This window comes from Patagioenas fasciata, chromosome 7 (assembly GCF_037038585.1).
Source record: "Patagioenas fasciata isolate bPatFas1 chromosome 7, bPatFas1.hap1, whole genome shotgun sequence".
NCBI classification, from domain to species: Eukaryota; Metazoa; Chordata; class Aves; order Columbiformes; family Columbidae; genus Patagioenas; species Patagioenas fasciata.
The window spans coordinates 17,463,248-17,483,123 of record NC_092526.1 but is presented as its reverse complement, the minus strand read 5'-3'; the positions used below and the strand labels follow the sequence as shown (position 1 = coordinate 17,483,123).

Sequence of the window (19,876 nt, the reverse complement as noted above, 5' to 3'; positions counted from 1 at the left end):
AGGTGTTGAAACAGGCCATCCTGAGCACTGCTCAGGGATCAATGTCAGAACAGCCAGTCCTGAGAAGAGCCCTCCCCAGACAAAAGCAGTGGGCCTGGGTTAGCACTGGGACAAGTGGCATCTTCTATGTCGGGGAGCATATCCTCTCAAGGGATTAGAAACCTGGCCCCTGCCATCAGACAGTGCTTGACGATTTCCTTGAGCAACTGCTTGGAGTATTCCCTGGGTTTTTTCGGAGGGGGTTGGTGGTGGGGGGAGAGTTTTGGTTGGTTGGTTGGTTTTTGTTTGTTTGTAGCGGAGGGTTTTTGTTGCTGTTTTGTTTTAGTTTGGTTTGTTTTGTTGTTGGGTTTGCTTGATTTTTGGTTTGGTTTCATTTTTGTTTTTTCCTGGATGCCACTGCAGCACTGCCCTCCTGTACCTGCCTGTCCAGCTGCAGGGAACAGGCTCCTGGAGGTGGCTACCTCTGGCCAGGATGCCCTCACTGACTGCCAGGGGCTCTGATTTGACCCATCTGCCCAGCAATGGGTGCAGGGCTGGGTTGTCGCAGGCACTAGATGGAGCCACAGGCTGCCTCACAGGGACCCCATCCTGCTGGTGGGGAAGCCGAGAAGACTCTGGAGCGAGGGGAGTGCATCACTACTGCCTTCATGGCACATGTGTCCCTCACGCATGAGATCAGGTTATGCAGTGAGAAGGACTTGCACCTCCCTAATGTCCTTAGGGGAGGTTATGCAGTACTGGGCAGTAGCCCACCACGACACTAGTGGGAGAGAGGATGCTGTGCCAGCCACACCTCAGCCCAGAGCTGCTACAGTCACTCCCATGGCCAGACCAGCAAAGCCAGCCACCTTGCAGCAGCCCAAGAGAGGCAGCTCGTCACCCGCTTGTGATGTGCACACACCTTCAAACACAGCACCCTGTCTTCTTTTCCCTGTCCTTTCCTCCTAGGTCTGCCCAAAATCCCGGTACACCTTCCTGCCAGCCTGGCTCACACCAGCTTCAAACCCAGCACAAGCATCTTGAGTGTGTCTGAAGAAGACCTGTATTTCTTTACAAATTCTGGGGTTTTCTGTGTTGTGACCCTGTTTTTAGCTTTCCAGGGTCACAAAAATGCTCATGAAATACTCTTGAGGCTTTCTGAGAAAAGAGCTTTTACATGAGCAAAGCAGGAGATCAAGGGACTAATTTTTTTTGTCCTGGTTACCTCTTCTCTTATGAAGCCAACTGAATTGCATCATAAATGTGTGCTATATTGTTATGCAAGCCACATATTAAGACAGATATTTTTCTCAGTGCTGAGCAACATTTCAGTTTTTATTTCCTCAGGAGAATGCAAACCCTTTTACAGCCTCCTCGAAACTGTCAACTATATACTGAAAAATTGTATTATTGATGATTTTTTGAGCTGTGGATTTATATGCTCAGTGGGTTGTGTGTCTACTTCTCCCCCCACCACACCCAGCCATCTCCCTCCTCTTCCCCCAGAGGGAAGGTCCCTGCTCCGGGGCAGCCATGTGGAGATGCAGCAAGGAAGGAGCAGGAGCTGGAGCCAGCAGTACGGGGTGAGAAGCGGTTGAGCAGAGCAAGTCAGGCTACTGGGTGCCATTTCCATGCCACCTTCCTCTGCCTGTCCACACCCAGGAGAGACATAGCAGTGGCCATGGCCACACTCCCCATTTGTGGGCACAGCCACAGCATCAGTGCAGCCCCCAGAAAATGAGTCAGTGGGAGCAACAGGTTTGCTGAGCCTTGGAAGGGCTGCACCAGGGTAAGGGACCCATGAGCACAGTGGGTTAGTGGCAGCCAGGGACATCACTTGAGTGGGGCAACCATTTTTAAAATCCACATTCATTTTTCTGCTCCCAGTCCTGGTGTCTCACCTCAGCAGTCCTGCTCAGCTCCCCTGACTTCCCTGCACAGCAAATTTCTCCACACCGTCACATTTTTGATGCTCCTCATGTTTGTCTTGATGGGCCATGCTCTCAGCCACCTGCCTACCTCTTTCCTAATCCACTCTGTTCTCATCCCAGCTGGCTTTTCTAGAATTGCACCTTCTAGGAGCTGGGGAGTATCCAGAAAGGCAAAGTTACCCAGCTGCTTTTGGTTGGTGCAGTAGAACGGAGAAGTGAGAAACAGCAAAGTCAGGGTGACTTTCATTCAAGCAGGGCAATGACTTTGGGCTGAATTTAGCAATCTGCCAGACACGGGCTCTGCATCCCTGGCACCACCCCGTGGGAGTGATCGCCTGTGCTGCTGCTGGGGCTGCTGCCCCAGCCAAAACCCAGGCAAAACTGAGGTGCTTGCAGATTTTAAATCAGCAGAGTCAGAGGCTGATGAAGGTGGCAGAAGCCCATGACTAAACAGGTTCTCCACAACGAGCATATGCATGGACCGAGGCAGCAGCTGAGCTTCATGACAGAGGTGGGCTTCACCCTCATTCCCAGCACACAGGTGGGCACATGGTGGGCTGGATAATCCTGTGATGCACGGGGGCAGATGAGGATGGGGGTTGCGAAGTCTGGATCTGACCCCAAGGGAAGGGAGATCGGGGCAATGACAAGACTGATACCATGTACCCCCTCCATATGCTGGGGAGCCCTTCATCCATGGAAAGCAGCAGAAGCTGGGGCTGACACAGGACAGGAAGGGATTTTACTGCCAAGCAAAACCTGATTTCACTCACGCACACCAACATGCTCATGCCCGCTCACTCCAGAGCACCAAACCCCTCGTGTCCAGCTGGCCTGGCCAGGATTTTCTGCAGTGTCTGGTAGGCCTGGGGCCACCGGCTGTCTAGCCCTCACCATGACCTCCAGCTACACACCCAGCCTAGGCCCATAGCCTTTCTGCTAGGCATGGCTCAGAGACAGAAAAAACAAGACAAGCAGGGTGAAATAAAAAAAGGAGATGAGGCGAATGCATTTGCATTAGAAAAAAACAAGAAAACGCACAAAAGGATGCCCGTAAGCAGAATTCTGCTCATTTCCTTAGCCATAGGTGCCTAAAATACCAAGGAAATGCTGTTGACGTGATGGAGAAGGCTTTAATTTGTATACCATCTGTAACAAACAGTGTATAAAGCATTACCTGCTAAAACTGACATTTTCAATTCATCAGGCCCACACTGAGAGTATTAATGGACCTAAATGAAGGTCTTATTGAGATGCTGATGGTAATTTTTAACAGAGCTAGGAAAACTGGAGTAATTCTGAAGGACTGAAGGACAGAAATCACTCCAGTCATTAAGAAAATAAACCAGTTGACCCAGAAAATGCTAGATTACTGATCGTACCAGAAAAAAATAACATAAGAATTAATTTTGATTCTGTCAGCAGAGAATTAAAGACTGAAAGGTGCACTTAGTACTGATCAGCCTCGTCTCAGGGAAAGCAGGTATTGCTATGCAAACTTGTCACCAGCTTTCTACATGATTACATGTCTGGCTGATTCAGATCCACATTGCTGGCATGACATCCTTACATGGCAGCAGATAATGATAACAGCATTTGCATAAATCACGATATTGCCACAAAGAAGGATGGAATCATGTTTCCCTTGTCCATGGAAGAAGAAGGCTCATAGCTGCTGCCGAAAGTCTTTCCAGATAGACTTTTTGTGTTGTCCCAGAACATTTATCTCAGCATGTCAAGGCAGCCTGCTTGTATTCCTATATTGTTAAGAACACACCAGATGCATCAATAGCAAAGGTCTGCTTGTCAGCCAGGGGTTTGGCTGCTGAGAGCATTTGTAGTGGGGATCCCCAGGGGTGGGTGCAAGGCCCACAGTGATAAGAAATGTTTAGTAAAAAAATTTGGGATAACACTCAGGGGGGTAGTAGCTAGTGAAGGGGACAACTAGCTATTGGGGATGTTTTAGAATTGCTCAATTAAAAGGCCACATTGCAGCAAAATTTGCTTTAATACAGTGAAATGCAAAGTAATTCATTTGGGAATTTGGAGGAAGAGGCAGTCTAGTTATTTATTACTCTGCATACCCACTTGCCACCCTCAAACCTTATCCGTGGCAATCTGAGATTAATTTTGAACCATTGATTAAAGAGCTGAAGCCAGCGGTGCCTGACAGGGCTCCCCACAGAAGCCCAGCAGCTCTTTGCTTATGGTTCACCATCATCAGTCAGCACTTGGGTAGCCCAGGCTGCCTCGCTCCGCACCCACCAGCGCTGCTCACTCCCTGGGCACCCTGTGCACTACAGGCCAGCTACGTCTCTGCCTTTCCCCTGGGCAGACCTGTCTTCTCAATATCTGAAACCAGGCTTGTTTGGCAAAATGAGTTTTCCATGGTTAATCAAGCCTGGCAAGGATGCTGAAGGTTCCCCAATATATACAGGAGCCCTTGGTATCCAGCTCTTGCTGGGGTCTGTGTCCTCCTGCCTGGGAGGTCGTAAAGCCCTCCTGGCTGTGTCCAATGCAGGGTTATGAAATGGCAATGCGAGAGCCACCCCGTCCCAGGGAAGGGCACGATTGCGTGGGTGTGTACAGGGCACCTGGGGATGGCTCATCCTAATGAGGCAAGGACCACCTTAGGCATGGGAGCTCAGCAAACAGGGCCACCCTGCTAAATAGCTATTGTTTTACATGCACAGCCCCTCATCATCCAATTTAACTTTGCTAGGAAGCTCTTAGATACATGTTCAAGACAGGCATCCTAAGGATGGCCATCAAACACAAGTTCTCAGTCTAGTGGACAGAGGCCACTGCCTCGCAGTGCCCGGGGCTTGGAAGGACCAGGGAGAGCAGACCTGGTTTCACATACCACTCTCTCTCCACACACACACAAACAGTTCCAGGCAGGAGCATCCTGGGACCCATTGACTGGTTGGGTGATTAAATGCACCTTTTATCTCCTTAACCGTTTTCCTCTGACATCCACCAGCGCTTGGCCAGCTGCCAGCCATCTCCTTTCTGCTTTTAACAACTCTACGGCAATCCCGGAGACTCCAGGCTATTGCAGTTTCTCCAGGCCCAGCTCTGCTCTCAGCATGCCTTTGGGATGGCAATCTGTTTGCATTATGTACAACCCACTTCCACGTGCAAAAAAAACCCACTTTCACACATCTGTTCAGCCATTAGGGGCTCAACTGCTCGCCAAAGACCAGGGCAGAGAAGAGCTGTTGGCAAGATGCTCCTGTGCCAGGCATTGTTTGCTTTCCCAGGGCATGCTGGACTTGCCCACCTGGCAGTGTTTTTTCTCTGCCTCAAAATAATGGGCACATTTGCAGAGCTGCCCAGTGTGAATTTGCTGTGTCCCTTCTGCTGCCTAGAGGCTGTGGTTCAGCCGCAGTCCCACAGATGAGCTGTGTGCTCCTGGGAGCAGGGAAGCAATCATTGCTTCTTGCCCCATTACTGCGTCTTGCCACATCGCTTCTAGCTCACACAAGCAGGCTCCGTGGCATTGCAACAGAGCTGACCGCAGTTTTGCTGCAATTCCTGAGAACTTGTAAGACAGGAAGGCCTAAAGGGCCTAGGATGGAGACTTATCACTGTGTCTACAGTCCTGCCTGGGGTATCCAGAGCCCCTCCAGCTTGATGGGGTAAACTGTGCCCTTCCAGGAGGTCCTACCATCACCTAGCCATGCAGAATTCATTGCACTTCCGCTTCCAATTTTTCCTACACTGCTTGTGCCATTGCCGGCTCCAAGGGCTGCTGGAGAAGAGCAAAACCAGCATTGCACATTGGTGTCCCCTGCGAGCATGGGGACACCTCAGCAGGCTCAGCCCCTCCATCACCTGCCTGGAGGCAGCTTGTTCACAGCAGGCATGCTCAAAGCCCCAACATGAAGTCATGGTAATTAGACAGCTGTGGTTTTATTTTGCTCTCGTGGGTGTGTAGCTGCCTTTCCCAGGACGTGAAGAAAGGCGGGTGACACCAGCAGCCAGGGAGGCTGACTCTGAGCCAGGGAGCTGCTTACCCAGGGCTGCTGTGCCTGAAAACGAGCTAGTCCCAACTCGTCCACCTGTCCCTTTTAGCTTTGCAGGTTGGGGCTCAGCATGCATGCGAGGCTGCCTGCGTCCCTGGGAGTGCCTCCCTGCTCTTGCCACTGCCCAGTGATTCAGGGCTTAGGACTGTAGTGAGATCTGGAATTAGCTTTATTGTTCCTGTAACGTGGCACATGCTCTGGGCAATGCAGCGGGTGTTGCACAATGGACTTCATTTTATCTGAACCAGCAATTATGCTGCTGTTGCTCAGTTCCAGCAGAGAGAACTTCGGTCAGATCACTACCATGCTCTGTATTCCAGCAGGTCTTCAGTAGTAAATGCCACACTTGAGCTGTTGAAGATGTCTACTGATGAAGATCCCTTGACCCTGAGACAACCATGCTTCCCTACCCTTACTGCTAGTAAGCCTTAAACTTGCATCTTCTTGCCCTGGAGCATGCTGAAGAGTTAATCACTCGCTGGGATACTGCTGGAGCAGTTAGCATCACACAGGACTTGCTTGAACTCACAAACTCTTCAAGATGCAGTCAAGCTCCATGCATTCAACAGACTCAGTAGTTTGACCAGACAGTGTTGTCCACCCGGCGTCTATGCAGAACTGCCTTTCTGCTTTGAGAAGGTTGTCATCACTGCTCACCCTGTAGCAGAGCATCGCTGGATCTCTGGGCTTTCCAGCCCAGCAGCTGGGTTTGCTGCCCAAGTTCTTGGCCAAACTGTGTCCCCAAAGTGGCTTGTGACACTGTTTGCTCTGCCTGGAACAACCTGGGTGCAGCTGAGATCTGAAAAGTGGGAACAACAGTTTGGGCTTTCTGCAGGGAAGAGAGAAGGGAACTGGGTTATGGATAGGGTGTACCAGGCTGCACTCTGAATGGATCTTCTCCTCCCCAGTTTCAGCTCTGGGTGCTTTTAGGTGTGGCAGACCTTAACATACTTCTGGAAGACAGCTATTTGAGAGGCTTTGTCTGGATAACTGCAAGCTCTGCCAACAGAGGTTCCTGTACCAGTAGCAACACCCAAACTTTCATAATAACTTGTAATGAAGAGCTTTTTAGTGCAAGCATCTGCCCTTGATGGAGGCATTGCACCACCTGCGAAACACTGTGCTGCCTCCCCTTCCTCATGCAGGGGTGTCTGAGAGCCGGCTGATCTCCTGGGCTCTGTGAGCAGCATCAAGCAGGGGTCTCCCCTGCAGTGTGCAGGGCTCTGCCCTTGGATATCTTCAATCTGTTTTTCCTATTCTTCCATCAAGAGATGGTTGAATTCTGACTCACTAGCCTAAAATTTGCCTTACTTGTTTTTTGTGCCTTTCTGGGTGCTGGTGCAGGGTCTAACTTTGTTCTGAGTGATGGTGAAAAAATCTCCCGAGTAATTCTTGCAATCTAGTGATTTCTGATGTGGTCTGAAAACATTTGAAGGGTTTTCTTATACATGTGAGTAACATTTCTGAGAGAGGGCTCACCTCAGGATGAATCTTCTTCCAGCCAGGGCAAGATCAGACTCCACCATATGCTTGCAGGCTGCTGCTACCAGCATCTGGCAGGCTGCTGAGCAGTTAGGCACTGACAAGCTGCAGCCCATTGGTGCTCCCTGGATTTAGCCAGCTGTTCTTAAGCATTTCAAAAAAGCTTAGACATCTGCTTGGGCTTTTCAGATCAGAGGTACATGGAGATGCGTAGCTCCGAATGACTCACAGCTCTCTTGTCAGTCATTGCTGCCCTGCTTGCTCAACATAACAGCATCTGAATGGTTGCTTTCACTGTGAGCACGCATTTTTAGCAATGACAAATCAGGGACATTTCACCATCAGCTCTCTACCAGAATGGTACATAAACAGATTCAGGCATCTCTTGGAAAAGTACCATATCATTTTACACCCTGAGGTGCCACCAGGTTGTCATACAGATCTCCTGAAGTTGTGTGAACCACACAAGCCTTGCACAGCCACCTGAAATCCTGCTCGCTGCCTAGCTCTGACGCTTGTGCTTCTAACCACTGCTGCAAAGCACTCATGCTATAAAAGCCTCAGAATTAATTTGCACCCTGGAAGTAGGGAGAGTGATAGGAAACACCCAGTCAGAAGTCACATTTCAGCAAGCACCTTGGCAAAGATTTTCACCAGGAAAGATGATCCCATCACTCTTTTACAAACCAATTAACTTCTGGGGCTCAAATTTTGATGCCTCAGTGCTAGCAGTTACCCTCTCACTCTCATGGACTGTCTGCATCAGCATGGTCTGTGTTATCTAGTGATCTCTGAGGTCACTCAAAGGACTTTTATACCATGGGGAGGAGTTTAGGCATTTCCAGAGTTATCTAGTTGCCACAGTATCCTGTCCAGGTTCAGCAGCACCTCTCTGGAAAAAACCTCCTCCCACCAGCTTGATTAAACTCACTCTGTTTGGCTCAGCCATTTCTGCAGGTCTCAAAATGTGTTGCTTAGACCCTGGCACAGGCTTCACAGCAGTACTGCTGCTTTCAGTCACTTTACACGTCTTCATCAGTGAAGGTGACACTTTCCAGGTGACTCAGGCACAAAGAAAGGCCATTGTGGGTGGATAATTCAGGTCCAGCTTTCAGAGTGAGCTGGGAGATGACAGTGTCTTTCAGTGAAAACTCATTAAGTCGGAGGGCTCTGGCAAAGGCAGGGCTGGTTCTGCATGGCAGTGGATGCTGTGAGTATTTCGGATGGGGAGGAAAGAATGGACAAGTTATTCATTGTAGCAGAGCAAAAAATCAGTGAAGTTACTGCAAAAAGACCTGCTTTGAAGTGCTCCAAGCTCCCCCCATCCCCTCACAGATCATTTCATAAAGCTTTGTGAAATCAGGTCAAAACGACGGAGATAAAGCGGAGGCAGGATGGAGGAGGAGCCCATCGGCAGACAAGGCTTTCAGACACAGCCCCAGGGCACACCTGTCCTTGAGGCAAGGGACAGGACAGAGTTTTCCTGCTTTTTCCTCACTGAACTCCAAAGAGGCCAGGAAAGTTTGTGCTTGTCTCTGAAGTGTTTCCTCTGCCTGTATTTTCTCCAGAAATTCTGCCAGGTGTGCCCTGGGGGCCTTGGATGGCTGGCAGAGACCCAGCTGTGTGCTCACCCAGGGATCACATCAGCATCTCCACCCACCAGGTGGGAAGACCTGAGCCAGGTTCTCTGCTGACTTTCCTTCCTCGGTTCCTGAAATCTGTCCTGGTGAATGCATGGATGGTGCCTCGCACCAGCAGAACCCCCAACAAGAAAGTGCCATCTTTGGCCCTCAGGGGAAGCCACTCTGTCAAGACCAGCAAGCGTAGCAAGACCAATCCTTATGCCCCCCTGTCCTTTCCTCGAGGGGATGCCCGGGTTTCCCGTAGCCCCGAGGAGGTAGGGAGCGGGGTGGCGGGGGATGCTGCTCCTTGGTGGCCCTGCCAATGCACTCAGCCGGCTGCCGGGCAACACAGCTGCATCTATGCAAGTGTATGGAAATATGTGCATTATACACAAATTTATGCAAACGCCCGGAACTGTCTAGGGCGCGGCGCTCCGCCCCAGACGGCCGGTGCCGCCTCCAGTATAAAGCGGCGGCGGCGCGGCCGTCCCGGCGGTGTGGAGCTGCGGCAGCCCAGGGACAGGCGAGTTGTGCAGCGGTGGCGGCATCATGGTGAGTGCCGACCCCGGGCTGCCCCCTACTTCTGGTACCGCGGGGTCCTCCGGGGAGTGGGAGGAACCGCAGCTGGGCCCTGCGCGGAGCAGGCTGTAACCCCCCAGAGCTTCGCAGGAGGCCTTGCCCGGGAGCCCAAACGTGCAGGCAGCTGCTGATGGGAGTACCGGCTGTGCTTGCCCTGCCTGGCAGAGCCTGGCTTCTGCCTTTTCTGAGCTGCTCCCTACCCGGTACCCAGCAGCCTCCCTCTGAGCATCCCCTTGCACCCATCTGACATGTCCAAGGGAAGGAGGCCACCAGCCAGACTTGCTGTGTGTGGAGACTGGCGTTTGGGCTGACTCTCAGTTTCTGCCCATCTCCTGTGGTAACATCTCTGGTGGGGGGAGTGGGCCCAGCCTGCTAGCCCTCCAGGTTGCAGAGCTGCAGATGAGCCCCAGACCAAGCTGTGGCTCCACCCACTGCCCTGCACCTTGGGTGCCAGGGGCCAGCCCACAAGTGGGCATCACTGTGGGGCAGCCTTCGGGCTGCCCTGCTGCTGTGGTCTTGCCGTCAGGTCTGGATCCTGAGCTCTCTGGCTGTTCTGGAGAGCATCCCAATCCCGGAGAGCATCCCAATCCCAGAGAGCCCCCCAATCCCAGAGAGCCCAGACACCCTGCCTGCTGCCTGGGAGGGCTGTGCTCCCTGTCCTTCCTGAGCCTGGCCTTGCCATGAAGAAGGCAGAGTCTGCTGGCTGGTGACCAGCACTGCTGTGTCCCCAGCACTGTGGGGCTCTGCCCAGCCTGCTGTCAGCACTGAGTCCCACAAAGCTGGTCCTGGCTGCTGCATGTTGGTAGGATGAAGTATGGTGATCAGCATAACCATCTGCTCACACCCTAATTCACAAGGTCCTTGGCCAGGGAGCCCGTTCTCTTCTTTCTTGTGGCTATCCAGAGGTGCTTGTAGTTGTGTCAGTGTTTGCTGTGTACTTCTGCTCAGGATCCTGGAGCTTCCTCAGGATTCACTGTTGTCTCCTTGTGTTACAAAACCTTCATGGACTTGCTGTGGAAAAGTGGAGTGCCATTTTGGTGCTGCTTGCACCTCAGCTTTGGGAAAGGTTGGAAGATGGACTTCTGGCTCTCACCCTGGGTATCAAGGGCTTATTTTTTTGTCATTCCTCGCTGTCACTACTGCCTCTGAAATGCAGCACAGGAAGCACCCCAGATGCACAGAGCTGTGACCCGTACAACTTCCTCAGACGGCAATCACTGACGTGCTCCTGGTGCAAAATTGCTCCATCGGCCTCCTGCCGCTGACTCACAGTGGGGCACTCATGGCTCTGGAAATCCGGTTTGATTTGGTTGCTCCTCTGCCTCAGCTGTGGCTGATGACACATCCAAGTCTTTGGCAACAGCAGGGCTGAGGCAGTGAATATTTTGGTTCTTGTTGAAAGGGCTGCAGCCTCTGGGATGCCTCACCTGCAGGGAGTGAGGCTGCAGAGCCCACCTCAGTATTGCCCCCCTGCGGGACCTGAGGCTGCCCTTGAAGCCCTGAACTAGGGGATCCTTCCACCTCAGCCTTTCAGTTCAGTTCAGAAATGCAGCTAACGCTTCCTCCTCCTCCTCCAGAGCTAATTTAGGGAAGCTGAGCCTCAGAGCATGGCAACCGTTCACTGCTGCAAATCGCCCTCTTGCTGGGCACCCATGCCCAGTGCTGCCACCTCCTCAGCTCCCAATGCTGGGTGATGCACCGTCATCAGCCCACAGCTCTGTTGTTGGGCTCCAGCCCTTAAGCCAAGTGAGTGTTCAGGCAATAGAGAAGATGCTCGTTGGGCGCTTCCCAGGGCTGTGGGTGCGGACAGTCCAGAGAACATGACAATCTTGTGTCCCTGGCTCCAGCTGATGTGTCTCCATTGCCCTGGGCCCCTGAGCTGGGCAGTGCAATGACAGGAGGCAGAGCGCCAGAATTGGCAGATGGCAGGAGATGGAGATAAGCACAAAGCACCCAGGCTGTAGAGCAGTGTGGATTCCACAGAACGACAAGGGCCTGGACTGCTCTGCCTGCGCTGGGCACCTCACCCCCTGTTGCAGCTACATTTGTGGTCCCAACTGGGATCTGACCCTGTTTCGCTCTCCCCAGCGTGAGTGCATCTCCGTCCACGTCGGCCAGGCCGGCGTCCAGATGGGCAACACCTGCTGGGAGCTGTACTGCCTGGAGCATGGCATCCAGCCCGACGGGCAGATGCCCAGCGACAAAACCATCGGTGGAGGCGACGACTCCTTCACCACCTTCTTCTGTGAGACTGGGGCTGGGAAGCATGTCCCACGGGCCATCTTTGTGGACCTGGAGCCCACTGTGATTGGTGAGTGCACCTCAGCTGCTGGTTGTCACTGCATCTGGGAACAATCCACTCATGACAATCCCTAGAATAACTGCTGCCACCTTTCCCCAGAGCCAGTTCGAAAATCTCTGACATTGTGCTAACCTCTCCTAGATGAGGTACGGGGAGGAGTCTACCGCCAGCTCTTCCACCCTGAACAGATGATCACTGGCAAGGAAGATGCTGCCAACAACTATGCCCGTGGGCACTACACCATTGGCAAAGAGATCATCGACCAAGTGCTTGACAGGATCCGGAAGCTGGTAGGTGACTGCAGAGCGGGGATGTGTCCCCCTGAGCTGGGGTTCAGCATCCTGGTGGGGGTGGGAGTATGGGGTGAGCCCTGCTGTGCCCTGGGGGGTCTTTGGCTACCCAGGCAATAGTTTGAAACTTCTCTCCAGCAAAGTCAGTACTTGGAGGAATCTCACTTGGCTCTCTCTGCAGGCTGACCAGTGCACAGGGCTCCAGGGATTCCTCGTGTTTCGTAGTTTCGGAGGTGGCACTGGCTCTGGATTCACCTCGCTCTTGATGGAGAGGCTCTCTGTTGACTACGGCAAGAAGTCCAAGCTGGAGTTCTCCATCTACCCAGCACCACAGGTCTCCACTGCTGTGGTGGAGCCCTACAACTCCATCCTCACCACACACAGCACCTTGGAGCATTCAGACTGTGCTTTCATGGTGGACAATGAGGCCATCTACGACATCTGCCGCAGAAACCTGGACATCGAGCGCCCAACCTACACCAACTTGAACAGACTCATCAGCCAGGTTGTCTCATCCATCACAGCATCACTGCGGTTTGATGGGGCCCTGAATGTGGATCTGACTGAGTTCCAGACCAACCTGGTGCCCTACCCTCGCATCCATTTCCCCCTGGCCACCTACGCTCCTGTGGTTTCGGCTGAGAGAGCTTATCATGAGCAGCTGTCAGTGGCTGAGATCACCAACTCCTGCTTTGAGCCGTCCAACCAGATGGTTAAGTGTGACCCTCGCCATGGCAAGTACATGGCCTGCTGCCTGCTGTACCGCGGGGACGTGGTGCCCAAGGACGTCAATGCTGCCATTGCCACCATCAAGACCAAGCGCAGCATCCAGTTTGTGGACTGGTGTCCCACGGGCTTCAAGGTGGGCATCAACTACCAGCCACCCACGGTGGTGCCAGGGGGGGACCTGGCCAAGGTGCAGCGCGCCGTCTGCATGCTGAGCAACACCACGGCCATTGCCGAGGCCTGGGCTCGCCTGGACCACAAGTTTGACCTGATGTACGCCAAGCGAGCCTTCGTGCACTGGTACGTGGGTGAGGGCATGGAGGAAGGGGAGTTCTCTGAGGCGCGGGAAGACATGGCAGCTCTGGAGAAGGATTACGAGGAGGTGGGCCTGGACTCCTATGAGGATGAAGAGGAGGGAGAGGAGTAGAGAAGCCTCTGCCAAAAAGCACTGTGCTCCTTCCCTGTGTTACCTGCAGAAACCCTTTGTAATAAACAGTTTCAGAACCTCTGTGTATCCCACTGAACCCCCAGCTGTATTGGTTTCTTGCCAGCTCAGGTGTGTGGTGAGTGCTTCAGCTCTGCTGCTGGTGCTGTTGTACTTCCAGCACATGTGGGCATGGGGTCCACTGTCTGAGAGCACCTCTGCCCACTCCCTGCCTGGCTTTGTGGGTGCTCTGCCACCCCCCTGGGGCCATCTGCCTGCCCCATCTCATGTTCTCCCTTTGCTGTGTGCTGAGCCCTCTCCCTGCCCTGCCCAGTGGTCAGGAGTCCAAACATCAGCTCCTGCCTCCAGCTGCAAACAGGAGATTTCTGTTACCCATTACCCAGCACGCTGGGTCCAGAGATTAATTTTCCCTGCTTAACACTAATGCTCCAGCTATATTGACCCACAGAGGTTGTCCTGTCCTGCCCTCCTCCTCCCAGCATGCACGCGAGTCAGCTGCGGGGGAAAGTGTGAGCCAGTAGTGGGCTGCACTGATTCCTGGAGCATGGCCAGGCACTCACACCACTGTGCAGGACTCCTGGTGCTGCTCCCTATGACCAGACCCATGGGCTCAGACCAAGTGGTGCCTGCTGCTGCAGCAAGGCACAAGCTGGAGCTGCTGCCCCTCACTCCAGGCATTGCTCTGATCCCACTGCAGAGACCCCTCCTCTTCATGTCTTTGCAGGGACCTGACTATGCTGCCAGACACGCATAGCAGTTGGAATTGCATCCTGTTCCTTTTTTTTTTTCTTAAAGATTATCCTGCATCTTTGATCTGGACCCCACTCCAGAGGGTCACAGCAGTGTCTCCTGGCATGCCCCTGGGCAGCAGATCCCCTGTCCCCACAGGCAGGGATAGCTGTGTAAGCCCATGTCCTAGCAGCAAGGACAGAGCCCTCTCCCTGCTGCACACAGCATGCAAGGCTGGGACACTGGATTCTCTTCTCCCTCAGCTAACAACTGGGTTAGTGGCCCACAGACCCCCAGCAGCAGGACCAGCTCTGGCACCAGAGATGAAGGCTGTGCTAGTTGGGGCTCAAATGAAGGGGCTTCTCTGACTGTAGTCACAAGTCATTGACAGCAAATGGGCTGCAATGACCGTTTTTGTGGCAGCTGGGCCAGCAGCCCAGATTTGTCAAGGTGATATTCAGCCTCATGGAGGTGTGTGGCGCCTGTCCCCACCAGGAGGGAAGAGCAACCCTCAGCCAGAGGTTCCTGAAATGCTGATGGTAAAGAGGGGTTTGGAGGCTCCCTGGTTTCCAGAGCCTGATCTGTATCTCTAATGTGTTTCTTCTCCTTTCCCCTGCTCTAGAGGCCCAGGTGATATTGAGGTGTCTGTCACCAGATCCCAGAGAGCCTGCAGTGCAGAAATGCTGGTAGGAGAGCAGAGTGGGGGCTACTGTACCCGCTCCAGACCGTGGCCTGGTGGCTCAGCACCGCATGTCCCTAGTGAGGGCTAGAGCCCAGACCTCCTGCATGCAGCTTGGCAGGACGCCCCCCGCTTCCCTCCCGGCAGAGGGAAACCAACCCCAGTCCCCTGCACTTTGGGGTCCCTCTGCAGCCGAGAAGGCGTCTGAGCAGGGTCCCGCTGCCCTCGAAGTGTCTACTCCCGCCCTGCATGCAAATATACCCAAATGAAGGGGGGCGAGGCGGCAACAAGCCCCTCCCACATATAAGAGGGCGCTGCAGAGGGGATTGCAGCAGCCGCTTGTCTGCGCCGAGCCCCGACGCACCGAGCCGCCGGGAGAGCCTGGACCCCCAGCCGCAGCATGGTGAGTGCGGGCCGGGCGGCGCGGCAGCGGGCACGGCTGCGGGGAAGGCGTCCGGCAGCCACCCCCGGAACACCGGGCACGGCGGAGCCTCCGCGACGCCCCCCCTTCTTCCCCGCCGTGACCTTGGGCAGCCCCACCAATCCCTGTCCGGGGACAGCCGTGTCCTCCTCCTGCTTCTGCCCGGCTCCCCCCGCCGTCACCAGTCCCGGGGCTACCTGAGACCCCCTCCTCCGCCACGGCAAGGGGTGCACTAGGGATGGAGGGAGGGTGACCCCTCTGGTGGGGAACGTGGCCGCGGACGGACGGGGACAGCTGCTGGGGGTGGAGGCACCAGCCGGGCACCGGGGGCCGGAGTTGGGTGCTTGGCAGGGCTCCCCCCGGGGCAGCGGGCGCCCTGCCGGGGGGCAGTGAGGAGCGGGTGTGGGGGTCCCGTCCCTGTCGTCCCGCGGGGGCTCGGTCTGGCAGCGACGGAGCGGCTCGGGTCCGCTGTCCAAACCAGGTGATCGTCGCTGTCCTCGCCTGGGGCCGGGGCTATATTTAGCGGCTCGGGAGGGGGACGCGGCCGTGCCAGGAGGCGCAGCGCAGCGCCCCGCCCGCCGCAGCACCGCCCGGGCTCTGCCGGGGACCCTGCCCCGGGCAGTGCTTCCCCCCGGCGGGCTGAGGCTTCCCCGGCCCTCCCGGAGAAGGCAAGAGTCCTTGTGCCCTTCCAGCACTGGACCAGGACATAGTCTCCATCCCGGCTCAGCCCTGTGTGGTCGTGGAACACGGGAGCAAAGAGCCCCGGGACCCCCAGGCTGAGATATGGTGCCCTGCCTGGGGGAGCAGGGATGATAAGCGTGTAGCAGAGAAGGGAGGGATGTCAGGGATAAAGGACCAAGAATGCCAGGAGTAGCAGAGGGGGGATGCTGGGGGTAGCAGAGCAGGCCTGCACCTGCAGGACAGAAGTGCAGGAAGCACATCTCCAGCTCAAAGCCTGCTCCCCAGCACTTCTGCCCACACAGTTTTCACAGCATGGGCTTGGGACTACATAGCTCTGGGAGTCTCTGTGCTGCCTTGGAGATTGCTGAGCTTCACCACCAGCCCTCGCCTGGCTGTCCCCCACTGCCCCTGTATCCCCCAGGAGACTGAGTGCTTACCTGGCTCTGGAACAGCAGGTGGAAGCATCCCCCATTCTGGCTGCACCTCATGGGTTAAGCATATGATGGCATCAACTCAGCACCTCGCTGTGCTGCTGTGGCACAGGGAAGGGGCTGAGGCTGCCAGGGAGCCTGGCTGGGAGGCTGGGGCAGGCAACCTGGGCCAGGCTCTGCTCCCCATGCTGCTGGAGAACAGCCCTGGCCAGAGTCTGTGGGGCTGGTGGCCTTCAGCAAGGGCTGGGCATGAGGGACACCAGAGCTGGCTCCCAACCCAGCACATTGCCTGTGTGTGGTTGAGGGCAATGACAACCATGCAGGGCCCCTCAGGGACACACAGGAGGTCACCCAAAGAAACATGCTCCCTGGAGCCACTGGCTGGAGCAGGTCCTGTGCAGGTGGCTGTGTGGCACTGACAGCAGGAAGAGCCCTCCCTGGGCAGGGAAGACAGAGCTGTGGCAGGATCTGATTTTGCCTCCCCCTCCCCAGCGTGAGTGCATCTCTGTCCACGTCGGCCAGGCCGGCGTCCAGATGGGCAACACCTGCTGGGAGCTGTACTGCCTGGAGCATGGCATCCAGCCCGACGGGCAGATGCCCAGCGACAAAACCATCGGTGGAGGGGACGACTCCTTCACCACCTTCTTCTGTGAGACCGGGGCTGGGAAGCATGTCCCACGGGCCATCTTTGTGGACCTGGAGCCCACTGTGATTGGTAAGTGCTGGAGTGTGCATGGCCCGGGGCACATCACTAGATCGAGTGGCTGGTGCCCATGCTCTGCTGGCAGTATACTGCACTGGGTTCAACCTGAGGGCCCTCCTTTCCCCAGGAGAAGCCACAAACCTGAGCACCAGCTTTTGTTCCTGAAGTGCCCTGGAGGCAAGGGGGCTGGTAGTCTCTTGCTACCACATGTGCGTGGATAGAAACCAGCCCAACCGGCATGGCAGCTCCTGCTGTGCTGCTGCATGCTGTGGGCAGGCAGCTCCGGATGGGTGGGAGAACCTGAGCTTCTCCGCAGGGAGGTGGCAGCCACCACCAGACAAACCTGATGCTGGTGGTGTCCCTGCTGATGTGTGGATCCTTGGCTGTACATGCCAGAGCCAGGAGGAAGGCGAGGGATGGTTGTGTGCATCCGCTCAGCTGCTTTTTGGCTGGCTCAAACCTACAGTCTGCGCCAGGCTCAGCCCTCCCCTGCTCTCTACTAGATGAAGTGCGGGCTGGGATCTACCGCCAGCTCTTCCATCCTGAGCAGCTGATCACCGGCAAGGAAGATGCTGCCAACAACTATGCCCGTGGGCACTACACCATTGGCAAAGAGATCATCGACCAAGTGCTGGACAGGATCCGGAAGCTGGTAGGTGACTGCAGAGGGGGAATGTGTCCCCCGAGTGGGGGTCCAGCGTCTTGCTGGAGGTCAGAGAACACTGCAAGCCCTGCTGTGCCCTGGGAGGGCTCTGCAGCTGCCCATGGCAGGGATGGACCAGGTCCTGACGGACACCTGAGCAGTCAGGTGTTGATGAAAAAGTGTATCTTGGAGGAATCTCACTTGGCTCTCTCTGCAGGCTGACCAGTGCACAGGGCTCCAGGGATTCCTCGTGTTTCACAGCTTTGGAGGTGGCACTGGCTCTGGATTCACCTCGCTCTTGATGGAGAGGCTCTCTGTTGACTACGGCAAGAAGTCCAAGCTGGAGTTCTCCATCTACCCAGCACCACAGGTCTCCACTGCTGTGGTGGAGCCCTACAACTCCATCCTCACCACACACACCACCCTGGAGCACTCAGACTGTGCCTTTATGGTGGACAATGAGGCCATCTACGACATCTGCCGCAGAAACCTGGACATCGAGCGCCCAACCTACACCAACTTGAACAGACTCATCAGCCAGATCGTCTCATCCATCACAGCATCACTGCGGTTTGATGGGGCCCTGAATGTGGATCTGACTGAGTTCCAGACCAACCTGGTGCCCTACCCTCGCATCCATTTCCCCCTGGCCACCTACGCTCCTGTCATCTCCGCAGAGAAGGCTTATCATGAGCAGCTGTCAGTGGCTGAGATCACCAACTCCTGCTTTGAGCCGTCCAACCAGATGGTTAAGTGTGACCCTCGCCATGGCAAGTACATGGCCTGCTGCCTGCTGTACCGCGGGGACGTGGTGCCCAAGGACGTCAATGCCGCCATTGCCACCATCAAGACCAAGCGCAGCATCCAGTTTGTGGACTGGTGTCCCACGGGCTTCAAGGTGGGCATCAACTACCAGCCGCCCACGGTGGTGCCAGGGGGGGACCTGGCCAAGGTGCAGCGCGCCGTCTGCATGCTGAGCAACACCACGGCCATCGCCGAGGCCTGGGCTCGCCTGGACCACAAGTTTGACCTGATGTACGCCAAGCGAGCCTTCGTGCACTGGTACGTGGGTGAAGGCATGGAGGAAGGGGAGTTCTCTGAGGCACGGGAAGACATGGCAGCTCTGGAGAAGGATTACGAGGAGGTGGGCCTGGACTCCTATGAGGATGAAGAGGAGGGAGAGGAGTAGAGAAGCCTCTGCCAAAAAGCACTGTGCTCCTTCCCTGTGTTACCTGCAGAAGCCCTTCGCAATAAACCGTTTCAGAGCCTCTGTGTATCCCACTGAACCCCCAGCTGTATTGGTTTCTTGCCAGCTCAGGTGTGTGGTGAGTGCTTCAGCTCTGCTGCTGGTGCTGCTCTGCTTCTTCCCAGTGCTCCAGCTCCAGCTTGCTCCCTGTGCAGGTAAGAGCCCCTGGATCCACTCCCTGAGGTCGTGGCACACATCCCACCCCGCTCGCTGCTTCAGCTAGGGGTGGGTACTGCTTCCTCATGTGCCATATGGCCCTGCTGTGGATCCTGGAGCCCAGGGGAGCAAATTTAGCCTGAGCAGGAATAAATCCTCAGCTGATGGTACTTCTCCCCCTGCGCAGCCAGAGAGTAGGTGGGCTTGTCTTTAAGGAGAGTGGTTAAAGCAGTAAGAGCAGACTGGCATCCCTGTCCCCATGGCCACAGCTTGGCGACAAGGGGCATGCCCAGCTCTGCAGTGCAGTGGGTGCATCCTGCAAGGGCATCCAGCGCAGCATGAACCCCCGCGGTTGCCTTTCTGCTGTGTTGTGGCGAGAGGATTAAAGGAGGGGAACGCTTCCCTGTGAAACTGCTTGTCTGCATCTCTTTTTTTACTATCGCCCATGCAGGCAGCCCAGCTGCTGCTGGTCCCAGTGAGCCTCTCCAGCCAAGGGCAGCTGTGCTGTCACAAGGCTCTACTTACCCCACCAGAGCAGGGCTGCTGCCCCTGCCTCCCAAACTCTGGCAGCTCTACAGCCTTGGCACCCACCTCCCTCTCCTTGGGCAGCCAAGTTCTGCCTGTACCCCTGCTGCTGCCTGTGCTGTGCTGAGCCCCTTCCCACAGTGCCCAACCCCAGAGGCTCAGAGTAGCTGCGCCTGCCTCCAGCTGCAGAATTGTGTTAACTCCCATTAGAAGCGCGCTGGGGCCAGGGATTAACTTTCCCTGCTTACCGCTAATGCTCTGGCCATGCCGCCTTGCCA

General features: G+C 55.4%; 2 protein-coding genes across 2 annotated transcripts; both read left to right on the top strand.

Annotated features, from left to right (window-relative positions):
• Positions 1-9,519: 9,519 nt before the first annotated feature.
• Positions 9,520-13,453, top strand: LOC136102913 (tubulin alpha-5 chain-like). Its single transcript, XM_065840421.2, has 4 exons — positions 9,520-9,594; positions 11,710-11,932; positions 12,065-12,213; positions 12,395-13,453. The coding sequence occupies exons 1-4, from the start codon at positions 9,592-9,594 to the stop codon at positions 13,364-13,366; spliced, it is 1,347 nt and encodes a 448-aa protein (XP_065696493.1). The 5' UTR covers positions 9,520-9,591; the 3' UTR covers positions 13,367-13,453.
• Positions 13,454-15,081: 1,628 nt separating this feature from the next.
• On the top strand, positions 15,082-19,484 carry LOC136102910 (tubulin alpha-5 chain). The gene is made up of 4 exons (XM_065840415.2): positions 15,082-15,195; positions 16,818-17,040; positions 17,532-17,680; positions 17,889-19,484. The coding sequence occupies exons 1-4, from the start codon at positions 15,193-15,195 to the stop codon at positions 18,858-18,860; spliced, it is 1,347 nt and encodes a 448-aa protein (XP_065696487.1). The 5' UTR covers positions 15,082-15,192; the 3' UTR covers positions 18,861-19,484.
• Positions 19,485-19,876: the final 392 nt, after the last annotated feature.